Source organism: Hypomesus transpacificus, chromosome 6 (genome assembly GCF_021917145.1).
Source record: "Hypomesus transpacificus isolate Combined female chromosome 6, fHypTra1, whole genome shotgun sequence".
Classification (NCBI taxonomy): domain Eukaryota; kingdom Metazoa; phylum Chordata; class Actinopteri; order Osmeriformes; family Osmeridae; genus Hypomesus; species Hypomesus transpacificus.
This window is the reverse complement of record NC_061065.1, coordinates 12,066,673-12,093,883: the sequence shown is the minus strand read 5'-3', so window position 1 is coordinate 12,093,883 and position 27,211 is coordinate 12,066,673. Positions and strand designations below refer to the sequence as shown.

Genomic DNA, 27,211 nt, shown 5'->3' with positions numbered 1-27,211 from the left:
TCTGATGACAGCTGGCAGGACAGGCAAGCTGTCACCAGGAGCGTCCTCGGCAACCGGCGTTGAGATCTGATTGGCTCCCTTTTAGGTCTTGAGCACACGTCTGAGGCGGGCGACTTGGAGGACAGCTGTTCAGGGGTCCTCAGGTTAATATCCGGGATGTTTGGCCAAGGGGCGGAATTTAACCTGGACCCTTCACCCTAACACACACACGCGTACAAAGACCTGCACAACAGGCTCTTTCCCCCATTTCTCAGACGATACACACAATATACCATCAATTATTTATGTATTTGTACCAAAAAAATCATTAGACATAATTATATTCTTTTTATAGGACCCTTAGTTGCACACTGACCATAACCCTGACTCCAACAAGGACCAGTTTAGAACATTCTGAATCCCTCAGTCATGTGATCTTGCCTGGTGATCGTCTCCATGGCGCCAGGGCCTGGTTCAGTGAAACAGGAGAGTGTTGCTAAATATGAGCTAATGTGGCGGGAACAACACCAGCGCTAACAGGCTAGCATGCCATGTGCCTCTCAGGCCTGTTAACGTTAGCGCTCGGGAGCCTGCCGGCTACAACGTACACAACCTTGACACCTGTTAGCTGACTAACATAGTTAGCATACTGTACAGGATATGTAATGAACCAAGACAGTGCCTTAGGACATTAACACACCTTCTGCAATGTTGGCGATGCACCATACAGTGATGTGTAAAATGGACAGTTGAACTCTCATTCTCTGAAATTACACACACACACATAAGCTCACAGGCTTGCCCTCTGACATATTTTCACTTTCTCTTCATTTCACAATGAAACTCAATATGTTCACATCTATATAAACACACACACACACACACACACACACACACATACAGAGGAATGCACAAGGCTGGAGGGTGGGTTAACACGTGTGTGCGATTGCTCAACAAGCCTGGTTGGCAGAACATAACATCAGACAGTGTGTTCCCTTAGCAGGGATGACGCCGGCTCTTTCACAAGAACTCCTCCTCCTCCCTTCCCTCTCCTTCAACAACAACCTAACTGTGTTACAGGCCGATGCTCTGAGACTGATGTCGGCGGTCGTCAGTGTTGTGGTGGTCGCTCTCCTGTGGTGGCTGATCTCCTCTCCGTCTCTCTCCTCTCCTTCTCTCTTCTCCCTTCTCCTACTCTCTCCTCTCCTTCTCCCCTCTCCTTCTCTCTCCTCTCCTTCTTCTCCCTCCTTCTCTCTCCTCTCTTCTCTCCTCTTCTTCTCTCTCCTCTCCTCCCCTCTCCTTCTCTCTCCTCTCTTCTCCCTCCTCCTCTCATCCCCTCACCGCTCTCCTCAGCCCTCCTCAAGCTGATAGCTTAACTCCTCCAGGCCCAGTTCCGAGTGTTGCATCATGACAGGGACTTGTATCCCGTTATATAAGTGGGGCTTCTTTCAGCTAAATACAGTTTGTTTATTTTTCACTCCACGTGGGGCCACCCAGGCCTTGTTCAAATAAACTCAGGACACATCTGTCACCCACCACCACACACACACACACACACAAACACACACACACACATACACCCTCCCCGGGAACTGTCTGTCGGTGTGTCCTTGAGGACGTTTGCTTTATATGGTTGTGTACTTTTGTTTATAGTGCTGTAGTTGCCTCTGTAGGAAGGCAGACAGACATATAGCTAGACAGGTTAATAAACAGTTCAGCAGGCAGGCAGGCATACAGGTTAGTAAACAGATAAAACAGACAGACAGACAGACAGACACAGCTGTGTCTCGACCAGCTGAGTCTTGTTTTGATGCCTGATCGGTCAGTTCTCAGTGTGATCGGTCAGTTCTCAGTGTGATCGGTCAGTTCTCCGTAACAGCATTGCTGTCCCATTGCATCACACAGACGTGTGCGTGTATCTTTGCGCGTACGTGGGTGTGTGTGTGACTTGACTCTGAGGAGGCGGACGACGTTCCGAAAGGTAACAGGACGGCTCCGACGAAGCATCGCATAGCGCCCCGTATCACGACCGAGCACAGCACGCGTGTTATCCGGGACAGAGGAAGGAGGGGACGGAAATAGAGCGAGGGGGGGGGAGGCGAGCGGACAAACGGAGGGGGAGAGAGAGAGAGAGAGTCCTCCATGACTGTGACGGCGACAGGATGAAAGGGAGAGGCTGGCAGTACTTAGTCCTCCCATGTCGAAGCTCCCAGGCTGGGGGGAGCCCACGCAGTCTAAGGGGGGGCGTGCGGGGGGACGGATGCAAGGGTTACTAACAGTCACAATCTTGTCCCAGATTAGGGTCCTGTCGTCCTGGGAGGATGGATGAGTTTGTCCTCTGTGCTCTACTTGTCGTGCTACACTAACCTACCAGTTGTATCTCAGACACACGGCAGGGGAAGGGGGACCGATACAAACTACGTAGGTGAGGAGAGGATGGCGATGGAATGTGGGTCAACCTATCCGCATTCCTTGGCGTACCCCCCATTTATCTCTGTTCTCTCTCCCCCTCTTTCACGTCTCCCTCCTCAGGCTTTTATAGGCCTAGTTCTCCTCTCTCTGTCTCTCCCTCCCCCCTCTCTCGGGTTCCGCCTCTCTTTCTATTCCTTTTCATCCTTCCCTCCATCCTTGTTGCTCTCTCTCTCTCCCTCCCCCTTCTCTCAGTCCTTTCCCCTCTCGGCAGTAGTTTTAATCGGGACCAGATGAGGTCGGTTTGGGAGGAGGATGACCGTTCGGCTTGTTAAAAGCAGCCAGTTATTAAAACCTTGGCCTCCTCCCCAAAAGCCTCACATTGACTGTGTCATGAATAACAAACATGGCTGTGTGAAGGGTGTGTGTGTGTGCATGCGCGAGACTCCTAATCAAGGCCAGACTCGGTCGAGTCTGAACCTCTAGCAGGCCACCGCTTGCAGGCTCAAACTGCTTCTCAACACCCCTCTGGGTTAGACCTCGGGTTAGTCGGAGCACCACTCCTAGTCTAAGTATACTCTGTGTTTTACTACGTCTGCTGCTGTTCTGTCATTGGGTCTTCTGCAAGCCTTCTAGCCAACAGTAACAGAGGGTGTCTCCTCCTGCTCTCTCAACAACTGTAGAGCGATAAACTGCTTTTTGGTTTTGTTTATTCACACTTTGTGTTTGACCTTTGGCGTGGGCTGTCGTGTGTGTGTGTGTCTATGTATGTGTGTGTGTCTGTACACACTGTGTGTGTATGTGTCTGTACACACTGTGTGTGTGTGTGTCTGTACACACAGTGTGTGTGTGTGTGTCTGTACACACTGTGTGTGTGTGTGTGTTTGTGTGTGTGTGTGTCTGTACACACTGTGTGTGTGTGTGTGTGCGTGTGTCTGTACACACTGTGTGTGTGTGTGTGCGTGTGTCTGTACACACTGTGTGTGTGTGTGTGTGTGTGTGTGTGTGTGTGTGTGTGTGCGCGCGTGAGTGTCCACGGGAGAGTGGTCTAATGCCAGCAGGTCTGTCTCAGGAATGTGCTGTTTCACAGTCTGAGGAAGCGTGCACACACACACACCCACACACACACACACACCCACACACACAGTGTGTACAGACACACGCACACACACCCACACACATAGACTTCCCCAGCTGCTATGCATTTGCCCTGACACACAAGTGTTAACAAAGGAGAGCTCTGTTGAGAAGCTTCCCCGACTCTCTACCTCTTGGTTCACTTCTCTATCTTTCCCTTCTTCTCTACCTCTCTATCTATCTCCTTCTCTCTTTTCTTTTGACCTCACCTTCTCTGAGACTGTGAAGAGTCTCCAGAATCTATCATCCTAAAGGCAGTAAAAGGCCTGACTCGTCGCTGACCTTTTCAGGACCAAAAGTAGAACACTTTAGTTGTTGTTGTTGGTGAACCCCTCTTCTATATTAAGGGTTGGATGCTCCCCCCTTCTGACTGTAATAAACCAGGGTTGAGTGTCGCATGGCTACATCCATTAAACATTCCCATCCCGTCCGGTTTGTGGTTGGTTGGTGAATGATACGGATCCATCAGGTCAAGCTGTAGACTCCAACCGTTCCAAACAGATCTTGTCTGTCTACTGACCTTGTTGGTCAGTCATGTGAAACAATTAGCCAGCCTCCAGAGAGTGAATGCGGTCAGACAGTGGGAAGAGGGGGGCGGGGGGGGATAGTTAGCTAGTCTGCTGGGGGTAGGGTTGGGGAGGTTTTGTGAGGGGGTAGGATCGGGGGAGAGAGTCTAGATAACTTTCTCTAGTATTCGATTTCGGGGTAGGTTTGGGCCAGCGTTGGTGGTCGGGGGGGAAGGTGCGAAGAGGGGGAGGGGGGATGGGGGGCGAGGCAGGGTTGGGGGTAGGGATAGGCCAGGGTTGGGGGAGGGTTTGCCCCAGTTGGTCATAATAGACGACTTCCTGTCGGACTGAGAGGGGAACATTTGGGGAGGTGCGATGGTGTGTAAACAAGCTGCTCTAATTGTTGGAATGAACGCTGATGACAGACACACTTACAGCCAATCAGCAGTATACGCCCCGATGCTTTCTGGCCAACCAGCACCTCGGTCTGGCAAAATGAATCTATACAGAACACCCACTTACGACATACGTAAACCCAGACTTATTGTTTTCCTTCTTGTATCCCAAACTGCTGCATTGCAGAGTTCTTTTGTTGAAATGAGATGCACGGAGACACATAGGGACTCTTTGATTCGTCTATTCATGGACCCGGACCAGAGTGGATATGGGCCAGTCATAATACGCACACACTGACCAGCACCAAACACACGCCCCTCCTCCCTGTACCCCATTCTTACTGCTGTCCAATAGCTTTCAACGTGCGTGTGGCCATTGTCAGGGAGGAAGCACTTCTCATTTATTATCGAGTTCGTAGAGAAACGGCAAAATCCAAATATACGTTTTTCCCGCCCACACAAACTGTCCCTCCTGCCTTTCCTCTCTCCTTCTCTCCCCAGCGTCTCAGTACTCCCGACCGTCCCTCTCTGACCTCTCTAACCTCTCTCTCTCTTTCCATCTCTCTCTCTCTCCTCCAGACCACTCCAGCTCCAGCACCACCCCCTCCTTCCAGCCCCTGCGCTCCGGGGGGGGCATCCCCACTGCCCACGTCATGCCCTCCCCCTCGCCCTCCTCCGGCTCCAAGCTCTGCGGCCCCTCCCCGGGCGTGGCCAGCCCCTGGAGCTCCTCCTGCCAGCTGGCCGCCCCCGGCCCTGCGGACCCCTGCCTGGACATGCAGGACCCCCGTCCCGTCAGGCGCTGGTCCTCCCTGACCCGCCTCTCCGCCCCGGACAAGACCTGCCCGTCGGGGAGGGCAAGCGGCTACCGCTACGACCCCCACGGCTCCCTGGACCGCGGCTCGCTGTACGGCTACCGCCAGGAGCCTCTGGGGGGCTCCACCAGCACCATCACCACCGAGCCCTACCTTCCCCTCGCCCAGGGCTTGCAGCTGCGCTCCCCGGGAGCCGACCCCCGCTATCGGTACGACCCGGCCCGCGGCTCCCCGTTGAAGCCCCGGAGTCTGGACCTGGGCTACGGCGCGTTGACTGAGAGCAGGGCTCCGGGGACGGGGGCGTCCGCCAGCCTGGTGCTGCCCAGCCCGAGAGGCCTGCCGCTGGGACACCAGGCTCCGGGAGGTTCCCCCATCCAGCCGGCCGTCCGGACGCAGATGTGGCTGAGTGAACAGATGGAGTACCGGCCCGATCCGGAGGCCGGCGTCGGCGCCGCGCGGAACGGACCGGAGACGGGAGGGGGGCTGTCGGCGTGGCAACAGGAGCAACAACAGAGGGAGAGGTTGCGGCAGGAGGCAGAGATAAACCAGGTGAGAAGGGAGGAGGGAGGGAGTGAAAGGTGGAGGGAGGGAGGGAGGGGGCGTGAAAGAAAGATGGAGGGAATGGAGAGAGAGGGGAAGGTTGATGGCAGTAGAAATGTAGAACAGGCAGTTTGGATGAGTCTGTGCCTCCTGGCAGCTCATGCATGGGGCTCTGTCTCCCCCTTGTGGTGGAAGAGGTACATTACCTGTGGAACCTGCTAGAGTTCACTCATGTTCCTTCAGTGCCCCAAAAAATAGCTTTCCTCCATAACATTCCAGTGTCCAATTATAAATGAACCAGTTATTGGTATCAATGAAATACATTTGTGGTCTGCTGTTGAGTGGATGTTTGTGACTGAAGGAAAACAGACCAGGTCCTCACGTTGTAAATCTGAACTATGAACCAGTCTTTTTATTTGGTAGTGTCTTACAGCAATTGAGGAACGCAGAAAGATGGAAATGTCGAACTGTAGTATCGCTGTAGTTCCAGAGTGGACTAGGGATGTGACTTTCTGCTCTATTGGAACAATATGTGAAGGGTGAGAAACGTCCGTCGGTTACCCATGAGCCTTTGTGTATTTTGCTAAAGTAAATTGGAATGGATAAATATGCATGGAATGCCCAACTGGATGACAAAATAAGCTAAATTTGGCCTCTTAAGTGGCTTAATGTCCACATACTTGGTTGTCTTTTTGTAGAATTGAACTGGAAACGCTAACAGTAGCTAACCCTAACTGTTAGCTACTGTTGTTACTGTTGGGGCTCTGTTGCTATTGGCGACACATTCTCTCTGGTCCCATGAAATCCAAACTCCTGCCTTGTGGTGACATCATTGTCTCAACCTTGATATATTCAGCCTAGCTTTAGCGTCATGTTCGTCAATGTAGTACTTATAACGTCAGCGTGGGTGACCGCAGTGTGTGAGGGGTGCAGGTGGCTGAGCGGATAGGGAATCGGCCTAGTAATCAGAAGGTTGCCGGATCGAATCCCCGCCGTGCCAAATGACGTTGTGTCTTTGTCCACTTCACCCTACTTGCCTCGGGGGGGAATGTCCCTGTACTTACTGTAAGTCGCTCTGGATAGTGTCTGCTAAATGACAAAACGGAAATGTGTGACATCAACATGTGTGACATCACCGTGCGCCACAGCACAGAGAATGAGAATGTGTGACATCATCAGGGGTGACAGGGTGACGTTGGCTCTGCATTAGCAATGTAGCAGTCACGCACGCCGTGTGTGCCAGCTAGCAGAAGAGGATGAACTGTGTCGCTACTTATTGCCACACAGCTCCAGACTCAGGCGTCGTGTCATCAGTGCTCCTCCGCTGTTCCATATGTGGGCTGCAGCGGATCACTGGTGAGGCTAGTCACAGCTACGTGAAGGAGATGACATCACAGGATGTGAGGTCGCGGTCCGCACGAGCGTGACCGGGAAGTCGAGCGGCAGATTGAGACGGCATTGTGTCATTTGCGTCCAGACGGGACGGTACTCTATGGGGGTAGAAGATGGGTGGATGGATGGATGGATGGATAGATGGTCATTGGTTCAGCTACAGTGGTCTGTTTGGAGAAAGAAGGGGCCAATGAGACAGCGACACACAAACACACACACACACACACATGCATACACAAACATATATAGCCTACATACATACATAGCTTACATACATACATAGCCTACATACATACATACATACATAGCCTACATACGTACATACGTACATACATACATACATACATACATACATACATACATACATACATACATACATACATACATACATACATACATAGCCTACATACATACATACACAGCCTACATACATACATACATACATACATACATACATACATACATACATACATACATACATACATACATACATACATACATACATACATACATACATACACACACACTCAATAGTCAGGTTTTCCATTGCCAGTTTATTGAAGCAGTGTGTCAGTGGGCCGTTGACATTAGTTGTGTGGTTGCATGCGGGGGGGAGAGCATGGATAACAGACAAACGGCAGTGGCGCCCCCTAGTGTTCAGCATCCTAGCAGCCTGGCTCTGTCGTGGCCCAGGCCTCCACCCCCGGGCAGTGAGTGAGGGGACCGGTCAGGCTCCTGTGTTGGAGCAGCTATGATGGAGTTTGACCCGGACAGGTGCCTGGTTATCCATGCCTAGTGGGATTAACTCAGCTGTCTGATCTCACGGATCCCCTTCCATTCAAACCACCATTTAGAATCGATTATTCTAGAAACAGATCATCTCCATGCCCGCCCCCCCCTCCCCCCAGTCCCCTAGAGAGTCAATCCCCCCCCCCCCGCACACACACACACAACCCCCTACCCACCCACACGCACGCACACCCCTCCTCCCCAATCAGCCCGTAGATTCACCCTGGTTCCCCAGAACCCCAGCCCCTTCCACATAGATGACAATGCCCCCCTTCCCCCCGCCCGACCGCCCCCCCTTCCCCTCCGCCCCCCCCCTCACATGAGCAGGACGATGATGTAGATGAGCAGCAGGCAGATGAGGATGAGGCAGAAGTTGACGAAGAGCTCCTGCATGTTCTGCCTGGCCTGCGGAGGAACCTCCACCGCCATGGACGCCCGCCGGAAGGCCGAGCGGGTCATGTGCTGCACCTTCTCCATGTGGTCTGGCTGCCGGCCTGGAGGAGGAGGAAGGGGCGGGGGGCGGTTGACGTAGCGGGAGGCTCGTCGCTGGGGGGCCAGGTGGTGAAAGGCCTGTGGGGACGGCCTGGGCCACTGGCGAGAGAGCAGGAGCGGCAGCTCCCTCTAGTGGCGGCGGGAGGTCGGCGCAGGCGTGTCCGGGGAAGCTGGAGGGCCGAGATGGAACCTGGGGGGGGGTGGTGGAGGAGGAGATGAGGAAGGGAGGAGGACCAGAGATCCGGGTGACCTAGTGGGAGGGGAGGAGGGGGGGGGGGGGAGTGGGAGGGGAGTGGGGGGGGGTGAGGAACAGCAAATAGATGGACAGTTAGCGCCGTCGAATAAACACGCAAGGACACTCAGGTTGTGCCCCAGTCTGTCTAATGACAGGCTATCTCTCCAGCTCCAGCTAAGTGCCCTGGGTGAAGGGGGGGGGGGGGGGGAGTTAAATGCCCCCTCCCCACCTACATACCCCAGCCACATACCTCCACTAGGAACCAGGAGGTATTCTTAGGCCTGACCTTTGCCTGTGTCACTTTGTGTGTTGAAGAGGATCTCTAGTATCCACTCCAGAGTAGGCCTGACCCGAGAGACCATGAGGGGTGATTCTGGGTAATAGAGATGAGGCTCAGGACCCACCCTCGTCACATGACCCGAGTGAGATAACACAAACAGAGGCATCGCTGCCCGGGAGGAAGGGCTTTCAGCACCACAGGCTCTAGAGGGCAGGGAGTCAAGTAGTGATAACACACACACATATAGACACATACAGCAACGTTGGAGAATGATCAATTCATTAATCTCCCCCCTGGCAACTGTAACCCTGTCACCAAGCCCTCTGCTAGCCTCATGGTCAGTTAGGGTCATACTGGAGGCTGATGGCGCCTGGCAACATACCTCTGGACCACAGTCCCATGGGTGCGAACTGTGAGTCAAATCAAATGCACCTTCATATACTTTCTGATAGCCCGGGTCAGGCGACAGACCCCAAGCTGGTTCAAACAAAGCTGTGTCTCTGGAAAGTTTCTCCCAAGATGGGCTCAATCTCCCCATCCCACCTCCGCCCAACTGGCACGAATTAAAGTTTAAATCAAGCGTACCTAAGCTGTTTGAAATGAAACCACTGACAGACATGAGGTATGTGGGGTGTGTTTGCTTTAAACCTCTGCAGTGTTTCTAAGAGGCAACTGCCAGAGGGAGTTACTGAACAGAACCTAAAAAGGAAGCATTTCGGAATAGAGGATTCCCCAGCCAATAATGTGAATGTTTTTGTTTCTCAACTGTCTCTTGGCAAACGTTGTGAGTGTGTGTGTGGGGTTAGGCGTTTAGAGGAGGGAGGTCTCAATTGAGCTTGGCCCCTCTGTTGAGCTTTCCATGATGGCATCAGCTAGCAATGTTTTGTGTGTGTGTGTGTGTGTTTGTGTGCGCGCGTGTGTGTGTGTTTTTCAGTGGTTTTTCCTGACCAGAGACAACATTAGTGCAGCCAAAGGCTAATGTCTCTGCCAGTACAACACAAACCAAAACTGATGACAGGTCAATGGACAAGTGTTGGCTGGTTGGGGTGTGTATGTATACACGTGTGTGTGTGTGTTTTTGCCTTGTCATTTTTGTCTACAGACTCTCTTTTATGTCCAGTTCGCTCATTTCAGTCAATGCAAATTCCAGTGCTGTTCTGGATGCAAATGTATTCTCGTAAGGGCACAGCACTGTTAGCTTTTTACACCCAATAATGTAGTTACCTCCTCTGTGTGTGTGTGTGTGTGTGTGTGTGTTATTTGTTTTGCATTTGACTGTATATCATACACTGAATGAGAATATTGCTTTAAAGAGGACGTCATTAGATGCTAACGGAGTACACTGAACACATTTGAAATCTGTGGCTCGTCCGCACGTCCTCATCCTGTAGAGAGGAACGCGGCTAAACGAACGGGCTGGCTGGCTAACTCACCGGACCAGAAGAAGCTGCGAGGTTGGGGGGGGGAGGGGGGGGTTGTGGAGGGGCTCGTCTTACCTGCTTTAGAGGACAGGAGGTGGAGGAGGAAGGTGGAGAGGCTGCTCGATGCCTGCTGCTCCTGGCTGGCTGGATGGCTGGAGGTCTGCGATGGATGGGCTGGTCCCACGGTCCTGGTCTGGCTCTTGGTGAGGGTGAAGGGCTGGTCTGGGCTGGTCTGGACTGGTCCGGACTGGTCTGGACTGCCTGTGTGTCAGGCGAGGTTCTGGTGTGGACCCAGACGCTGGGCATAAGGCATGGAAAACGAGGGGCGGAGAGAAGAGAAATGGAGGGAGGGAGGGAGAGAGAGAGAGAGCGAAAGAGAGACGGTAGGAATGGGGCGGGAACAAAAGGAGGATGGGGAGTGAAGGAGGAAAGAGACGTGCAAAAACAAAACAAAAAAAAAACAGGAGAGTCCCGAACAAGATTATACATTTTTGGGGAATATCCGGAAACAACTACGACTATCTTTCAGCTCACGTCGGATGGATGTCACAGGGATAACAGTCGTCATACTGTTTTAGTACTTTGCCGCCTGCGATAGGGAATTTGCATTTGTGCGCGAGAGAGGGTGGGAACCCCTGCCTCTGTCACCTCAGACCAGTGTGTCCAGTAGCTCCAGCCGTTGGCGCAGGAAGTCGGGGCCTGATTCCGGCGGGTTCCAGGCCTGTGCCCGCTGTCGAAAAGGTGGCCCAGGGCTGGAACCGAGGAATGGGAGGAAGGAGGGCCGTCACCAGAGAAGGGAGATTAGGACTGGAAAGACCTGGATTTACTGACTGAACCCTCCTCCGCACACACCCGGATGCCCGCGCCCCGCGGACACACACTCCCCCCCACACACGCGCATACACACGTTAGGAACTGCCCAAGCTTTGTCCCTGTCCTCTATGGCCTTGCCTCTCCTCTCTCCATGCTGCGCCATGGTAATCACGGATATAATCACCCTCTCTCTCTCACACACACACACACGCACACTGTCATTAGTTAGCATGGCCTTCTCTGTAGTTGGGTTTGACCTTCTGAGTTCTCAGCGTGTTTTATGGATAAAGCTGCTGTGTGTGTGTGTGTGTGTGTGTGTAGCAGATGATAAATGTCTTCATATCTGAGACACACACACACCTCAGAGGAGAGACTGGTTATTAGAGTGCTGTAAAGTGAGTCTGGCGAGCAGGTTGGGAATACAGCAGGTTGATGTGACCTAGAGGGCTGTTTGAGAGGGCCCCACGTCCACACACTCCCCACGTCCACACACTCACACCTGCAGCTGAGATCAGCCGTGTGTGTGTGTGTGCGCGAGGGTGCAGTAGCAGGGCCACAGTCTGCGAAGGAGGCGTTTGTCTTCCGACATGGAGGGGAAGGTTCCGGATGTTCACAGTAGATGTCTTAGCTGGTCAGAAGATCCTGCCGGGGAGTTGACGTTATCCGAGCACACTCGCACACTCACTCACACTCGCACACTCACTCACACTCGCACACTCACTCACACTCGCACACTCACTCACACTCGCACACTCACTCACACTCTTTAGCTACCGACTGTCTGGCGACACCAGGACCCCCCCCCCCCCTCCTGCAATCCTCTCTATCTGCTCTCTTGACATATTTGAGCTTGTCTCTCTCACACACACACGCAGTGTGTGAATGGCATGGCTACGTTAGGTTTAGCACCAGGCTCAGCCAGAGCCAGCCGCCATTTTTCCGAAAGCCTAAAACTGGCAGGTGCCTAGCCCTCTCTTTAAACCACGCCCCTGGTAAGCTCTGTAGCCACGGCAACTGCGAACTGGTTAAGAAAAATACCTCGTCAATCAAAACCTCCGTCTCACACAGCCTCACTCCCCCCCCCCCCCCACACACACACACACAGACACACACAGAGATGATTGAAACCAGGTGTTGTGCACGTCCCTTGTCCCCCAGATCCCTTCCACAGTCCAGCCTATTTATAACCGCCATTGTCGAGATCTGTGTTGTCCTGTTGACCTGTTTTGTTGAGGCCTGTTTGGTCGACCACGCTGTACGAAACGGATGCTAGGCACCCTCTCCGAATGGCCCAGGGTAGAAGAGGGTCTCCGGGAGCGTAACATGTGAACGCAGAAGCCTCCATTCGCCCCCCCCCCATTCCCCCTCCCCAACTCCCCCCGAGAGGACACCCTCTGCTGCCCCTGGCAGAGTGGCTGGGAGGACCTGTACACAGCCTGTAATGGAGGCTCTCAGCTGGGCTCTTAGACTGGGTGTGGGGAGAGTTCTGGGAATGGCCTCCCTCCATCTGGAAGCCTATAGATAAGCCCCCTCACACACACACACTCATAGAATCATAGACACACACACACACACACTCTCATAGAATCATAGGCACACACGGACACACACATATACATTCTCACACACAGCCCCATCTCACACACGTCGTCGCTCACACCATGCCGGCGCTGAAGGGACTCCTAGGGAAGGGGTAGTGGGGGTCGGAGGGGGGGGGGGGTCGTGGAGATAAGCCTGATGTGACAGGGGGCTGGGGGTGGGTGAGGTGAGGGTGGAGGCCTCAGCCACTGGGAGTGGGACCAGGACAGTCTCTGAGGGAGACCGGAACCTTCCGTTCTCGCGTCATCTCTCCGTTTAGATGCTGGACCCGCCAAAGGAGAGGGGATGTTGCGAGGATAACGGTGATAGCCCCTGTAATGAGGGGTGGTGATGACGATGCTGATGATGAACCTGTAATGAGGGGTGGTGATGACGATGCTGATGATGAACCTGTAATGAGGGGTGGTGATGACGATGCTGATGATGAACCTGTAATGAGGGGTGGTGATGACGATGCTGATGATGAACCTGTAATGAGGGGTGGTGATGACGATGCTGATGATGAACCTGTAATGAGGGGTGGTGATGACGATGCTGATGATGAACCTGTAATGAGGGGTGGTGATGACGATGCTGATGATGAACCTGTAATGAGGGGTGGTGATGACGATGCTGATGATGAACCTGTGTTTGGTGTTTCCCTTCCAGATGCTCGCCGGAACGTCGCTACCCGTCAACACTCTGGTGAAGATTAAAGAGGGTCTGCTGAGGCAGAGGGAGCTGGAGATAGACAGGTACTGACCCACACACACATGGGTGCACACACACACACACATGTCAGTACACACACACACACATGTCAGTACACACACACACACATGTCAGTACACACACACACACAGGCTACCTCACCTGCCGATGGGCCAAGCAGTGACCTTGAGCAGATGTCAGTGTGACAGCAAGCAGCCATGCACACCACACAGTGTCCTCTTTCAGACTGTCATTAACTGTGTGTGTGTGTGTGTGTGTGTGCCATAGCCAGGGTGACCTGTGGTTTTAGTGGAGGAAGTCCAGCCAGGTCTGCAGACAGGGAACATCACCCTGTCTCTTGGCCACATAGAACCAGGATTAAAGGGACACACCAACAATGCTTTGAACTGCAGCTGTGTGTGTGTGGGGATGGGGGTGTGTGTGTGTGCGTGTTGGTGTGTGTGTGTGTGTGCGTGTTGGTGTGTGTGTGCGTGTTGGTGTGTAAATGAGACAACATGTTGGGCATCCGCCAGCAAATTAACAGTTTCCTAGTGTGACACAAGCAGTGAGAAACAACCAATAAGCTTGGTAACAGTTTTACAGTTGACACTCATCAGACAAACTACATCGGTTTCGTTAATGGACCCTAATAAATGGGAGCTACACTACTACACACCCTCTCACACACACACACACACACACACACACACAAGCACACACTTAGTCTGGCACAAGCACATAGCCACCCTCTTACACTGCATTTAGTATTCTGAGATTTATTCTGTAGCATTTATCAGCACTCTCGTTTATTTCTGTCTGCAGGACAGCCAGCCCATAGCAAAGAAGCACGCACACACACACATTACCAAATCATAATAAATCTGACATTTTACTGGGGTCAAATCTATGCGTCATCCATTTTCTGTGCATGGGCAGATGGATGGTACTTCTGCAGACATGCAAACACACACAAGGACACACACACACACACACAAAGTCCTCTGGAGAGATATTAAAGTGGTGGCAGAACAGCAGCCTTCATCTGTCAGTTGACTAGAATTGTAGGACCCAGGACATAGTAGCCAAGCTCAGTGCCTGTTATGAAGTGAGTCTGTGGAGATACAGGCAGAACGTTTTGTTCTAGCCTGTCCACTAGTGTTGAATCATATCATGAATAACACAGAAGGCCATCAGACAGAAGCAGTAGATTGCTGTTCAAGAGTCAATGTGATTTCCTCACCGTGATCACCAGACAGAAACGGCATACAGCCTATTCGAGTGTAATCAGTTCTCTGTGTTCACCAGACCGAAGCAGAGATGGCCAATGCCAGAGTCACAGGGATGTTGGCTGTTGATCAATACACATTTTTCTCCATTCTTGTATTCTTGCAAACTATTTTTACGTAATCTTTCATTGCCCAAGTACGGTTCCAATCCAAAGAACACAAGTCACCAAGAACGCCAAAAATACCTGGAAGTGTTCTTGATTCGCCCCCTCGAGGATCCATCGGATGGCAACTTGGCCAGCGACAACGCATCTGATTTCCCAGAAGTCATTGCAAGAACACGCGCATCTCAAATCGTTCCCCGTCCTCGCGGTCTTGTGAGACCGTTCTCGCAAGGACCCAAGGACGTTCCTAGCGTAGATTGATAAACGGCCGTTATCTCTTTGTGCTTCCAGGCAGAAGCAGCAGATCTTGCAGCTTCATGCACGGATCAGGGAGAACGAGCTGCGAGCCCAGCAGGTCCTCCAGAGCCAGAGAGGGCGCTGCGATGAGCCCTACCTGCTGAAAACCACCAAGGTAAACCGCCAGAGGAACCGCCAAGGAGTTATTACATTGAGTCATTTAGCAGACGCTCTTATCCAGAGGGACTTACAGTCATTACAGGGGCATTCCCTCGAGGCAAGTAGGGTGAAGTGGCTTGCCCAAGGACACAACGGCATTTGGCATGATCCGGCAACCTTCTGATTAATAGCCCGTCCCCGCTCAGCCATCTGACTCTCTTACACAGGGAGGCTCCATCATACTGTGTCATTCTATATTCTATTCAATCTTTTTGAAACTTCACTTCTTTCCGAAGGACGAACTGTAGTGCTTTTTATTGTTGTGTATTGTACCTAACATACTGTAAACCAACACTATACCTTCCCAGTCCTAGCCCACTACTAACATACTACTAACTTATTGTTGTTTATTATTTATCGACAGTATATTTGTGTAAGCGCTGAGTAGTTTATCGTTTGAGTGTCTTCTCACCTCAGAACACTATTTAATGCTTTTGACTGGTCGTCTTCAGACACATCACTATCTAATGCCTCTGATTGGTCATCAGCAGGAGCCGTCATACGACATGCAGCTGGTCCCGCCCCTGCAGGTTTCTGATAGGCCACTGTGCTGTGAGGGGGGGGAGCTTGGTAGGAAGCTGGCGGCCGCGGAGCTGGAGGTCATCCACCTCAATGAGTTCCTGAAGCAGAATACCCAGAAGTACGCAGAAGACATCAAGAAGCTGGAGGAGAAGGTACCATACCTGTACTACAGACCTCATACTGACCCTGTACTACAGACCTCATACTGACCTGTACTACAGTCCTCATACTGACCCTGTACTACAGACCTCATTCTGACCTGTACTACAGACCTCATTCTGACCTGTACTACATACCTCATACTGACCTTGACTATAGTCCTCATTCTAAACTGTACTACAGACCTCATTCTGACTTGTACTACAGACCTCATACTGACCCTGGACTACATACCTCATACTGACCTGTACTACATACCTCATACTGACCTGTACTACAGACTTCATACTGACCCTGTACTACAGACCTCATTCTGACCTGTACTACAGACCTCATACTGACCTTGACTATAGTCCTCATTCTAAACTGTACTACAGACCTCATTCTGACTTGTACTACAGACCTCATACTGACCCTGGACTACAGACCTCATACTGACCTGTACTACAGACTTCATACTGACCCTGTACTACAGACTTCATACTGACCTGTACTACAGACTTCATACTGACCCTGTACTACAGACCTCATACTGATCTGTACTACAGACCTCATTCTGACCCCTGTACGTGTGTACATCCTGTCCCCCAGATGAAGACTCGTGACCGCTACATCAGCAGCCTGAAGAAGAAGTGCCAGCGTGAGAGTGAGCAGAACCAGGAGAAGCAGCAGCGCATCGAGACCCTGGAGAAATACCTGGCCGACCTGCCGTCCCTGGACGAGGTCCAGACACAGGCCCAGCAGGTACACACACACTGTCACACACACACACACTGTCACACACACACACACTGTCACACACACACACTGACACACACACACACTGACACACACTGACATACTGACACACACAGACACAGACACTCACACACACTGACACACACACACAGCACAGAAACTACATATGCTTGCATGCAAAGACGCACACAAACTAATGACGCATGGATGAAAACACCCCACACATACACATTAACTACATTTTCTGGCATTCAAACACACACACACACCTTTGATGTGAACAGATGGTCCACAGCAACCTGATTGGATCAGACGGTCGTTTAACTCCACTGGCTGTTAAACCCTTAGCACAGATTTTTTTCTCCTCTTTCTCCCTGCATGATAATTTGATTGAATACTCATCAGTTTAATTTACCTGAAGATAGTAATTAATTTGTTGGCGTGGTGGTGTAGTATGCCGTCTGACCACCAGATGTCGATAGTAATCAGCAGGTGTGGGAATAAAGACACACGCAGTGTAGGCGTGTTGAGTGGAGTGTGTGTTTGTTTGCATACTTCTGTTGCACTTTCTATATGCACTATTGGTCGGTCACCTCGGATAAAAGTGTCCCCTAAACAAGGTAACTGTAAATACTAACGTCCCTGTGTGTGTGTGTGTGTGTGTGTGTGCGCGCGCGCTCCAGCTGGAGGAGGTGCAGAAGAAGGCGGAGGATCTGCAGGAGCAGGCGAGCCGCCTGGAGCAGAGCCTGGAGGAGGAGCGGAGCCTGCTGCGGGAGAAGGAGACGCTCATGGAGACCCAGGGGAGGAGGGAGAGGGAGCTGATGGCTGCCGTTCACAGGTGGGAGCGCCCAGACGCGCCGTCTGTCTCTCCTCCCCCTCTCCGCTCTCCCTCGTCTCCCATTATACCGTTCTCTCAGCATTTATCTCGTCTCCTCCCGTCTTTCTCTCACTTCATTTTCTCTCTTCTCGCTCAGTCTCTCTCGCCGTCCGTCTGCCGCTGATAAAAGGTTATTTGAAAAATGTTCTCTTTGAAATGTTTCATGAACTTCTTGAATCTTTCGAGGCCGGCGAAGAAGTATTTCAAGGCGGGTGAACAGGTACTTAGTATTGTCGGGTTTTTATGCGTCGGGGGTACTTGATGTGTGTCACTGTGCGGTCCAGCCTGCAGGCCAAGGTGGAGCAGTGTCTGGAAGACGGTGTGCGGCTTCCCATGATGGACCTGAAGCAGCTGGAAGCAGAGAACAGTAGACTTGTAGAGCAGCAGGAGCAGAACAGCAAGGTTAGACACGCGCACACGTCTTCTGAGGGTTTCCCAGTGAGAGGTGTGTGTGGTGCTAGATGCTGATGGCGTCTCTGTAATTCTCCTCTAGCTGATACCCAATCAGAAGAAGCAGATAGAGGAGCTGACCCTGGAGCTGATGGTAAGACTACTTACACACAAACACACACAGGACCTTGGACAGTGGCCCCCAAAACGGCCCCCAAAACGGTGGTTTACCTGAATGTGTGTGTGTGTCCAGGCAGCAGAAAGGAGACTACAGCAGGAGAGGAGATTATCTGAAGAGCTCCAGTGTCAGCTGCAGGAGAAGGAGGAGGACCTGACCTCCCTCTCCAGAACCCTGCAGGAGGTATGCTACCCTGCACACACACACACACTGCACTGCACAAACACACACTGCACAACCCTGCACACACACTGCACCCCACTACACTCCACACACACACACCCGCCATTAGAATTCCGTTTCCATTTGAATCTTGCAGTCTCAAGGTAAAGCATACGAGATGTGTCAAGAGCTGAACTTGTGCACGTTTGAGCCTGTCACGCGGCGAGCGCGTTGGGGTGTCTTAGAAACGGAGGATGCCGAGTGTCTCTAGCACAGCGAGAGGAGCGCTTACATGCCCTCTCTTTCACTTACACACGCGCAGAGCTCAGCCCGGGCGCCATGCATTATCTAGCTGACAGGGACACAAGAGGCAATTATCAGGTCTGCCTGGGAGAGCAGGGGGGGGGTGGGGGGATGAGGGCGTGGGGGGGGGTGCAGGAAAAGAGGATGGATGAAGGGGGAGGGAGCAATGGACAGATGAAGGAGGAAGTGACTAGCTCTATAACTGGTTCTTAAACGACTAACGGACCTAGAAAGCTGAATGCTCTTTAACTGTCCACTATCTTTGTCGCCTGTGGCACTGAGCTGAAAAGGATGCTGTGTGTGTGGCGGCGTTGGTGCGCTTCATCACCATGCGAATGTCCCTGTCGCAGAACCAGAGGCAGGTGGAGGAGGGGGTGATGGTGCGCCCGGCGACCGGCAGCCAGGTGACCGAGGCTGGGCCCCTGCTCAGGGAGATGTCCCTGTGTCTGCTGGATCTCCAGGCCCTCTGCAGCATCCTCACCCAGAGGGCACAGGGCAAGGAGCCCAACCTAGCACTGTTACTGGGCATCAAGTGTGAGTACACACACACACACGAGAGAGAGAGAGCGAGAGAGAGAGAGAGAGAGAGAGAGAGAGATATCCACTGAATACATTCACTGTGACTGCGGAAGGAGCTGTCCACACACACGCGCATACGGTTTGTTGCTAGCGACATGCTAACCGCTCTCGCTCTCTCTCCAGCGATGAGCGTGTCGGGGGAGGAGAACGACAACGTGGGTCTGGAGGAGGGGCTCAAGTCCAAGCTGTCCGAGGTGGGCCAGCTGCGGAAGGATGTGGACGCCCTGAGGACGGCCATCTCCGACCGCTACGCGCAGGACATGGGGGACAACTGTGTGACGCAGTGAGGGCGCAACCCTCGCCGACGGGGGGCGCTGCCGCCGCACACGCTCTCTCTCCCCTCCCGAGGCGTCACCCATCCTCCGCCTCGCTCTCTCTCTCCTCGTCCAAAGAACTCTGGCACAGACCTGGAAGTCTGGTTTTATAAAGGGAAAAGGAAACTAGGTACTAAGACTTTGTGTATGTGTGTGTCCACACCCAGGCGTGTGTGGATGTATGTATAGGGAGTTTTTCCTCACCCCAGCCCCCCCCCCCCCCATTCTATGTGATGGAGCGACACAGTCCTCGGCTATCTGAATGTAGGGCTAAGCTGTGAATCCGGTTACCATGGCGGCGTCGGTCATCTGACCTCACCGCGCTTCCTGTATGTCCACCGATGGACGAAACTCTTGTCGGATCACGGACCTGTCTTGGAGTGTACAGACTTGTTCATTCGAACCCTGGCTCTCCTGTGTGCGCTCACACCAAAGTGTGTTGATATGCGTGTTTTGTTTTTTTTAGACGCTCCCTGCCCAAGCCCCTCCCACAAAATCCCAGCCAGTAGGAAATGACTCTGCTGCTCCGTCAAGTGCCTTTCTGTCTGACAGCTGATCCCACAAATCAGAATCTTCCTCCCCAAACCGGCGCCTACTGAAACCTGTTGTGAAATCACATCCCCCCCTCGTAAGCCCCGCCTCCCCGCCCTCTGCTATTGATCGCTGGTCGACAGTGTGGAGTGACTCAGCCCTTCTCAACATGACTGTCTGTGTACATTCACTTCCTCTCTCCCCCCCTTGCTTCCTGTTTAGACCTTTCTGGTGTCGTCAGATTGTGTGTGTGTGTGTACTTGAGTGGGTGTATGAAGCGTGCTTTGTGACTGGAGTGCAGGGCGTCTTAAGGGGGAGGGGGGGGGGCATGATTCTGGGGTTTTTAATTCCTGGCAACACCCCTGCTGTAATGTTAATTGACATGGGGAGCCCCTGTTAGGATCTCATACATAGGAAACTGCAGTTGATCTGGGTGTTGCTAATCCCTTGGGGGAGACAACCATAAGATGCTTAGTAAGCTGCTGCTTGACAAGCAATATTACTGGACTCTGTTAAAAACCAGGTTAGGAACTAACCTTCAGGTAACATTCAGGGGTCTTCTCAACCAAAACAGCTATTCAGGAACCAACGACAGGACTGACCATAGCATATCGCTGTCACTGGTCTCCAAGAGTATAACTGAACAGAGAAACATTCAATATATACACATGTAGAAGCACAGATAGGCCTTGACATTAGCAGGTCAGGTAGCATGTAGATCTAACGCAAAAGGTTTGTATGTGCGTGTTCACCGGGATGACCCGGGGTGCAGAAGGTTCTAGAAATATCTTTGCTCTAGATGAGTAGCCCAGCAGCCTTATAGGTCCAGCGCTTCTTTAAACCTGTGGACGTCTTTTGTCACTTTGCCCCATAGCCCCTCCACCCACGGCGACCAGAGAAATATTGATCTCTAGTCTTCTACCAGAAAATAACCATGGGAACCAGTCATGACAACCAGCACAGCACTTGTTTTCTATCGGGTCATAAAATCTTTTGAATTCCAACTTTAGATACTGTATTTACAAAAAAGGGGGGTGGGGGTGGAAGTCATTATAGCCTGGTGTTTTAAAAAGTAGCCTTTTTTGTAAAAAAAAAAAAAAAAAAGTACATTGTTTTTGCATGGACTATAATATTGGTCATGTTGAGCATGGTTAGAAACCCTGCCTCAATTATTAACCAGTTATGCTGAAAAAGAGGCAGATTTGATAAATGAATGGTGGGATAGCATAATAATTGAGGTATTCTCTATGCAAGTATGGCACCCACCAGCACATTACATTCAGTAATCATTCAGATTAGAGTGTAATCCTTCTCCCGTGCCTTTCATATCTATGCAGTAGAAGTCTGCGTCCCATTGTGGATTGTATAGTCTGGACTAGAACAGCATATTGGGTATGGGTGTGTATGAATCCCATATGAAGGTTAGTCCTGCTGACACTGTATATTGTACATTGTCTTTTTTTTATGGCCGTCATAAAGCCATAGGCACAAACAATGCATTGGCACGTCCACTCGGTTAGCCGAAGTGGCTGCCGTACCTGGTAAGACACCTGGCAGATGATTGTACCGGAGATGCTCGGATGAACTGGATAACTGAGAATCGCTGCTGAAGCTAAACCAAGTTATGTGGCGACAAGAAGTAGAAGTAGAAGTCTAGTAAGAAAAGCTTGGACACTTTTGCGTACGTCGCCGTGTTGATCTTGAAATATGAACGTGTACAGCTATTATTGATTTCTGTTTGTCCTCTATGCAGAGGTCTAGGGTGAGAACGGTTCTGAAGACGGTTCTAAAAGGGAAACGTGTTGGTGTGTAACAGACGCGTCTAAAAAGGGAGAAAGCATGGTTGTCTTGGCTGGTTCTCTCTAAGATACAAGCTGCTGGCTGGCCTCCAGACTGCGTAGGAATCTGGTTTCATAAATTATAATATTGTTCGAAGCTTTTTAGTTTTGCAGCTAGAATTTATGAATGCCAAAGGTCTATTTATATATATAAATATAAAATGTTCCTAAAAGTATTAACAAGTATTTTTCCATTTTCGAGAAGGGGTTTGAGCTCAAGTATTTGTACAGATGCTAAATAAATAAAATATTTTTCTAGGATTGTGTGTGTGTGTGTACGTACACATTTCTACATCTCCCTCCCCAATTCAACCCTCCCCCCCCCCGATCACCAATGGGACCAATCTCTCCAGTTAGGGAAGTGTTTTATTGGTTCCGCTGTAGCAGCAATGCAGGTCCCCAGACTTCAATCTTAATTAGCCTCTAGCAAACTTGGAGGTTAACATTGATTTACTGTCACAAATGCAGTCTGATTACGTTAATATGGACACAGATCATTAATATGGATACAGATCAATAAACAAAAACACAAGCCCCCAAACACTGGCATTTTAAAAAAGGGATCTAGAAAAATCTTTAAAAAGATTCTTACATTATAGGGGAGGTACAGTCTATTACACTAATAATGACAATTTGGTGTGAAGTTTACTTCCCAAAAAGTTTTCTAAAAAAACTGAACATTGAAGTGAAGCTAGACAATGGATAAAAACACTAGTTAAAAAAATAAATTAAGAGGTTTAAAAAGTGAGTGCATCAAGTTCAGTTATAAAAATCTAAAAAGTATTTTAACTATCTACTGGGCATGCCAAGGGCCACAGTGTGTAGCTCAACGCATTAACTCATTAGCTAGCTCCCCTGGGAGTTACCAGGCCTCGTGCATGAACGTCCATCTCTGAAGCAGCTTACAGTGGCCCAGATTGAGGATACCGCCAACATGAGGTCATAGTTTGACCTGGCAGTCGTTCAGCGGGCAGACGTTCCACCAGCAGGCTAGCTAGCTTGTTCCAGACTGTGTCCGGGGTTGAGGCAGCGGTAGCAGGCCAGCCCAGCCTGAGCATACTGCAGGACCAGGCCTTTCACAGCCTCTAGATACAGCTGCTGGCCAGAGTTCAGGTACAGCCACACCACCCTGCTCAGCTGGGCCGACACAGAGTCCCCATGGAGGCTGTCTGTGGGCAGAACGAGGAAGAAAGAAAGACAAAATGTCAGTATAACCCTTGTGTGTACACCACACACACACAGGATGGAGCTTCAATCGAAATCAACGATCCCCCTCAGTTTTGTGGTGGTGTCGTTACCTTGTGGTATCTTGTGGTGGTACTCCAGCAGGCTGTTGAGGGGTTCCGGCAGCAGCTGTTGAACCCAGACGTTCTCCTCCAGGTGGATCCAGTCATGTACCAACCTCTTCCTCTGGAGGAAGCCCTGGACATGGTTCAGGTACACAGAGTTACCCGACACCATGTACAACCTAGGGAGCATGGGGTCACATGGAGAAACTGTTTGATTCCGGCCAAAGGACATGCCGCCTGGCAAACCACCAAACAATGGTTGAACATTTTAAAAAGCCTCTGCTTTCTCCCACACCTCCCATCTGTCGAGGGCAAATTGTATTCAAAAGGAAATCCAATTTTGATGCACCAAAGGATGAAGTGTTTCGGAGAGGACAGATGGGCATTACGCAGCATGAATCAGTAAATGGAACCTTGGAAGGTTCCATCTCGTGGACAAAGAACAATCAATTTTATGCTATAAAAAAAAGAAATCACAAGTCTCCAGAGGGGCCCATTGCTTTGTAGGAAATGTAGTGAAGTTCAACACAATCTTTGCATCTATTCTAGGCAGGCTAACAGACACATCTGGAAAGGGCTGGTTTCAGACCATTAGGAACAAGCCATGGGAGATTGGATCAATGTGATTGGTTTTTAGTGACCTACAGTACATCTTGAACTTCAAACAGCTCATCAACAGTCTGGGCTGCCTGCAGCCACTGTGTTTGAAGCTGCAAATGCTGCCCTGGTACATTTCTCCTTCCATCCCTGCTTCTACTTTCAGGCTTCAAAGACCACCTGCCTCTCAGGCATGCTCCGTCATTCCTTCTAGAGCAGTGGTTCTTAACCCTGTCCTCAGGGAACCCCTATCCTGTATGTTTTAGATATGTCTTGGCTCCAACACACTCGATTCAAATGGATTACCAGGCTTCTACAGGAGCTAGATAACGGCTCATTTATTTGAATCAGTAGTGTTAGAGCAGGGAAACATCTAAAACATGTAGGACAGGGGTTTCCTGAGGACAGGGTTAAGATATATGGTGATATCAGAATATCAGCCACTTTATTCCTAAGTTTGTATGCATACCGTGCATAATGGGGGAAATGGCTCCGGTTAAAGTAGCCAGGACACCAATTCTACACCTAGGCAAGGCCTGGGGTTACATCCTTCTTCATGACCACAACAAAAACATGACTGGGAGGTTCCCAGTGCTGTTCCTGAACAATTGCTGGAAGATTGAAGGGATTCATACATGCATAACACACATATAAAAAGGGGCACCATAGTATGGGAGTGTTCCTGTGATTCTTACTTGTAGTAGGGCAGGCTCTCAATCATCCTCCAGTTGACATAGTTGGCAGCAGTCTCCTCTAGGGTGCAGACCCGGGTCATCTGGACCTTGGCAACCTGCCAGAACCTCTGGTGCTCCACCACCTTGTCCTGCAGCTCTCGGCGTAACACCAAGTACACTCCATCCAGGGTGTCCTCATACACCTGCAGCACACACACAGGGAGAGAGAAGCTCTACAGCAAGATTCCATCAATGGTAACTTAAGAGTTGTTGGTTTGTTGTCTGGGTTTTGTGTTTTTTTATACCTTCCTGCGTTTAAGACGACCCCAGTCACGGCCGAGGATCCAGGCGACCAGAGACCTGCACATGGAGAAGTAGCCTTCCACTGACTGGATACCTTTGGAAAGGGACGGGCAGAGAGGGAGAAAAGCAAGAGAAGAGATAGAAGGAAGGAGAACAAGAGTAAGATGGTAGAGAAAAGAGGGTTGACATGAAAGAGGAGCCAGCAGCTCTTCAGAGCACCATGCTGGGCCTGTGGATCATTGTGAGCTTTGTAGTCTTTGTAGAAAGGTTGTCATCAGACTACAGACAGGCAGAGCAGTCGAGCACTGCTCCGCAGGAGGCGAGGTTATATATAGGTTAGCCTACTGGTTCACAATACAACCATGGAAGAGGTACAGAGGGGTTAGAGAGATTACTCTGGTAGCAGAGTTTCATTCAACTGAAATTGTCTGCCCAAGTCTGTACACCCGGGCTACATTTATGATTCAGCATTACAACCCCATTTGTTTTCAACTGGTAGGCGTTTGTATAGCAAAATATCAAAGCAAATTGTTTCATGAAATAAAATAACAGCATGCCACTCATCTTCACAGGGCACTAACCCATTTGGTATGGACTCATGTGGAAAGCTCTGAAGTGCCTGGAGTAAAGTTCCGCCAACTAACTTCTAAGTGGCATCGACAGCTCACACGCACACTCCTATGCTTTTTTCCCCAGTCTGCTTTTTTTGGCAGCAAAGAAGTTTGGGAAGAGCTCTCCAGATTGGTCAACTGAAAATCCATAATCCCACGGTCCAACAAGCCCGCGCTCCCAAATGCCCAGATACTTACCCAGAGTCTCGTCTCCATGCGCTAGTCTGCCCCTCCAGTAGTCAGCTGTAATTGGATGGAGCGAAGCCAGGTACCTGACGTCACACAGGGTCCCGCCCCAGGTCGCCACCTTAGTCTTGTTGTGACGTCGCCATTGGAGGAAGACTGAGCGGAGCTGGCGGTCAAAGGGTGGGGGCTGACGGAACAACCAATAGGAGAAGAGCCACTGGAATCGGCACTGAGTATACTGGTGGAAAAGGGTCTCCAGTTCAGTATGATCTGGAAAAAATTGAGAATATTTGTTGATTTAAATTGATGTCATCCATACTGCTGCGACCCCTCAACCCAGGAAACCAACGCGAGTGAGGCAACAGACTGGTGAGGTGCAGAAGCGTAACTACTTCCAGCATCACTGATGCTCCTCCGTCGCAGGGAGAGGTGCCAGATCTCCCTTGGGCTATGCAAGGTTGGATTACAGGGCCCATTTTTATCCTGCACAGGTCCAGTCAGGCTGTGTCTCGGTCCACACTCAATATGATAGGAACCCACTTCAATAGTGTATCAACTCCCAATATTACAGGAAAATAACTGCCTAGACTCATGTCTAGGGAGAACTATGATTCAGATGCAGTTTCCATGTGTGTGTGTGTGTGTGTGTGTGTGTGTGTGTGTAACCCACCATTGCAGTGTTGCTTGTTGAGAACATGCTGATAAACCCTGGCAAGGCCTCCATGTTGTTCCACAGCCAGATCATGGAGCTCCTTCCACTCAAACTTCATTAGTTCATCGTGTTCATCCTTATCTGGACATACAAAACATTGCTGGGGTACATGGCAACAGTGCCCCAAAAAACCTTCTTTCAAAATATTAACAACCAGAATTGCCCCAGGACCCACTAAAATGTTCGATTAGTGGGAGGAAGACAACCTGAACACAAGACACGAGTCACTCACCTTTGACTTGTTCCTCCAGTACACCCGCCTCCAACCCCCACAGTTCCTGGATGTCGGCCGAAGCCAGCCTCACGGAGGGAAGCGGCACGGTCGCCTCCACGACTAGCCACTGGGTCCAGTACCGCTGTGGCGGGAAAGGAACCTCAGCGAACAGCCGCTCCTGCATTGAACGGTTGCAGTGTAGGTTCCTGAATAGCGTCCGCCACATAAAGAGCAAGCGGAACGCGGCCTTTGCTGTTATTGAGCACGTAGCTGTGGCAAACTGGACTCCGAACGACACCTGCAACAACAAAACTCATAATGCACGCGAGTTCAGAATTTCCGATATTACACCACAAACCGGTGGCCCCCCATGTTTTAATGTTGCCGACTTTTGACTGCCACATTACCTACCTGGAAGTGTTTTTTCCAGAGCGAGTTGCAGGAACAGACTCGGAAGAGGGTTCGACACGTGCTCCCCACTCGCAGCAGAGAAGTTGGGTCAAGCTTACGCAGGATAAAGATGAAGATCTCTTCGCTTAAGTTCATCATCCCGATACCCGAGCCCCCACTCGTGTACTCCCACCGCTTGTTATCTTCCCCTGCCTCTTCCGAGATCGCGGACATGAGCGTGAACTTTTCCTGCAACTCGTCCTCCCAGCTGACGTCGTCCAGTTCCATGTTTGGCTGGTGCTACCAGTT

The 27,211-nt window shown here is 50.9% G+C and overlaps 3 protein-coding genes across 4 annotated transcripts in view; 1 reads left to right on the top strand and 2 right to left on the bottom strand.

The window, feature by feature from the left end:
• cep85l (centrosomal protein 85, like) overlaps positions 1–19,614 on the top strand; it is a 30,292-nt gene extending 10,678 nt beyond the window's left edge. The window contains exons 3-13 of the mRNA XM_047022231.1: positions 5,006–5,787; positions 13,448–13,533; positions 15,171–15,291; positions 15,824–16,009; positions 16,608–16,760; positions 17,438–17,592; positions 17,916–18,033; positions 18,125–18,175; positions 18,275–18,382; positions 19,015–19,198; positions 19,367–19,614. Of these exons, the coding sequence (XP_046878187.1) occupies positions 5,006–5,787; positions 13,448–13,533; positions 15,171–15,291; positions 15,824–16,009; positions 16,608–16,760; positions 17,438–17,592; positions 17,916–18,033; positions 18,125–18,175; positions 18,275–18,382; positions 19,015–19,198; positions 19,367–19,530 (2,108 nt within the window). The 3' untranslated portion in view covers positions 19,531–19,614. The remainder of the gene's footprint in view (positions 1–5,005; positions 5,788–13,447; positions 13,534–15,170; positions 15,292–15,823; positions 16,010–16,607; positions 16,761–17,437; positions 17,593–17,915; positions 18,034–18,124; positions 18,176–18,274; positions 18,383–19,014; positions 19,199–19,366) is intronic.
• Positions 8,275–11,990, bottom strand: pln (phospholamban). Of its 2 annotated transcripts, XR_006956258.1 has the most exons (3): positions 10,922–11,990; positions 10,463–10,685; positions 8,439–8,701 (listed from the first exon to the last, which is right to left on the bottom strand). XR_006956258.1 is itself a non-coding variant. In XM_047022234.1 (2 exons), exon 2 carries the CDS (start codon positions 8,434–8,436, stop codon positions 8,275–8,277), a length of 162 nt encoding a protein of 53 aa, XP_046878190.1. In that variant the 5' UTR covers positions 8,437–8,701; positions 10,463–11,985. The 2 variants fall into 2 exon arrangements, 1 of the variants encoding a protein (XP_046878190.1); XM_047022234.1 differs by having other exon boundaries at positions 8,275–8,701; positions 10,463–11,985.
• A 3,234-nt stretch (positions 19,615–22,848) lies between the features above and the next one.
• Positions 22,849–27,190, bottom strand: si:dkeyp-114g9.1 (uncharacterized protein LOC555399 homolog). Its single transcript, XM_047022232.1, has 8 exons — positions 26,924–27,190; positions 26,531–26,810; positions 26,257–26,379; positions 25,599–25,856; positions 24,792–24,883; positions 24,508–24,689; positions 23,225–23,394; positions 22,849–23,095 (listed from the first exon to the last, which is right to left on the bottom strand). Exons 1-8 carry the CDS (start codon positions 27,188–27,190, stop codon positions 22,917–22,919), a joined length of 1,551 nt encoding a protein of 516 aa, XP_046878188.1. The 3' UTR covers positions 22,849–22,916.
• Positions 27,191–27,211: the final 21 nt, after the last annotated feature.

Bases quoted from the DNA above. Each gene is read 5' to 3' on its own strand.
- pln (XM_047022234.1), bottom strand. From the start codon at position 8,436: ATGGAGAAGGTGCAGCACATGACCCGCTCGGCCTTCCGGCGGGCGTCC.
- si:dkeyp-114g9.1 (XM_047022232.1), bottom strand. From the start codon at position 27,190: ATGGAACTGGACGACGTCAGCTGGGAGGACGAGTTGCAGGAAAAGTTC. The intron at 26,811-26,923 runs GTAGGTAATGTG...TTGTTGTTGCAG, and splicing joins TCTGGAAAAAACACTTCCAG to GTGTCGTTCGGAGTCCAGTT. The intron at 23,096-23,224 runs GTAACGACACCA...TTCTGCCCACAG, and splicing joins CCACCACAAGATACCACAAG to ACAGCCTCCATGGGGACTCT.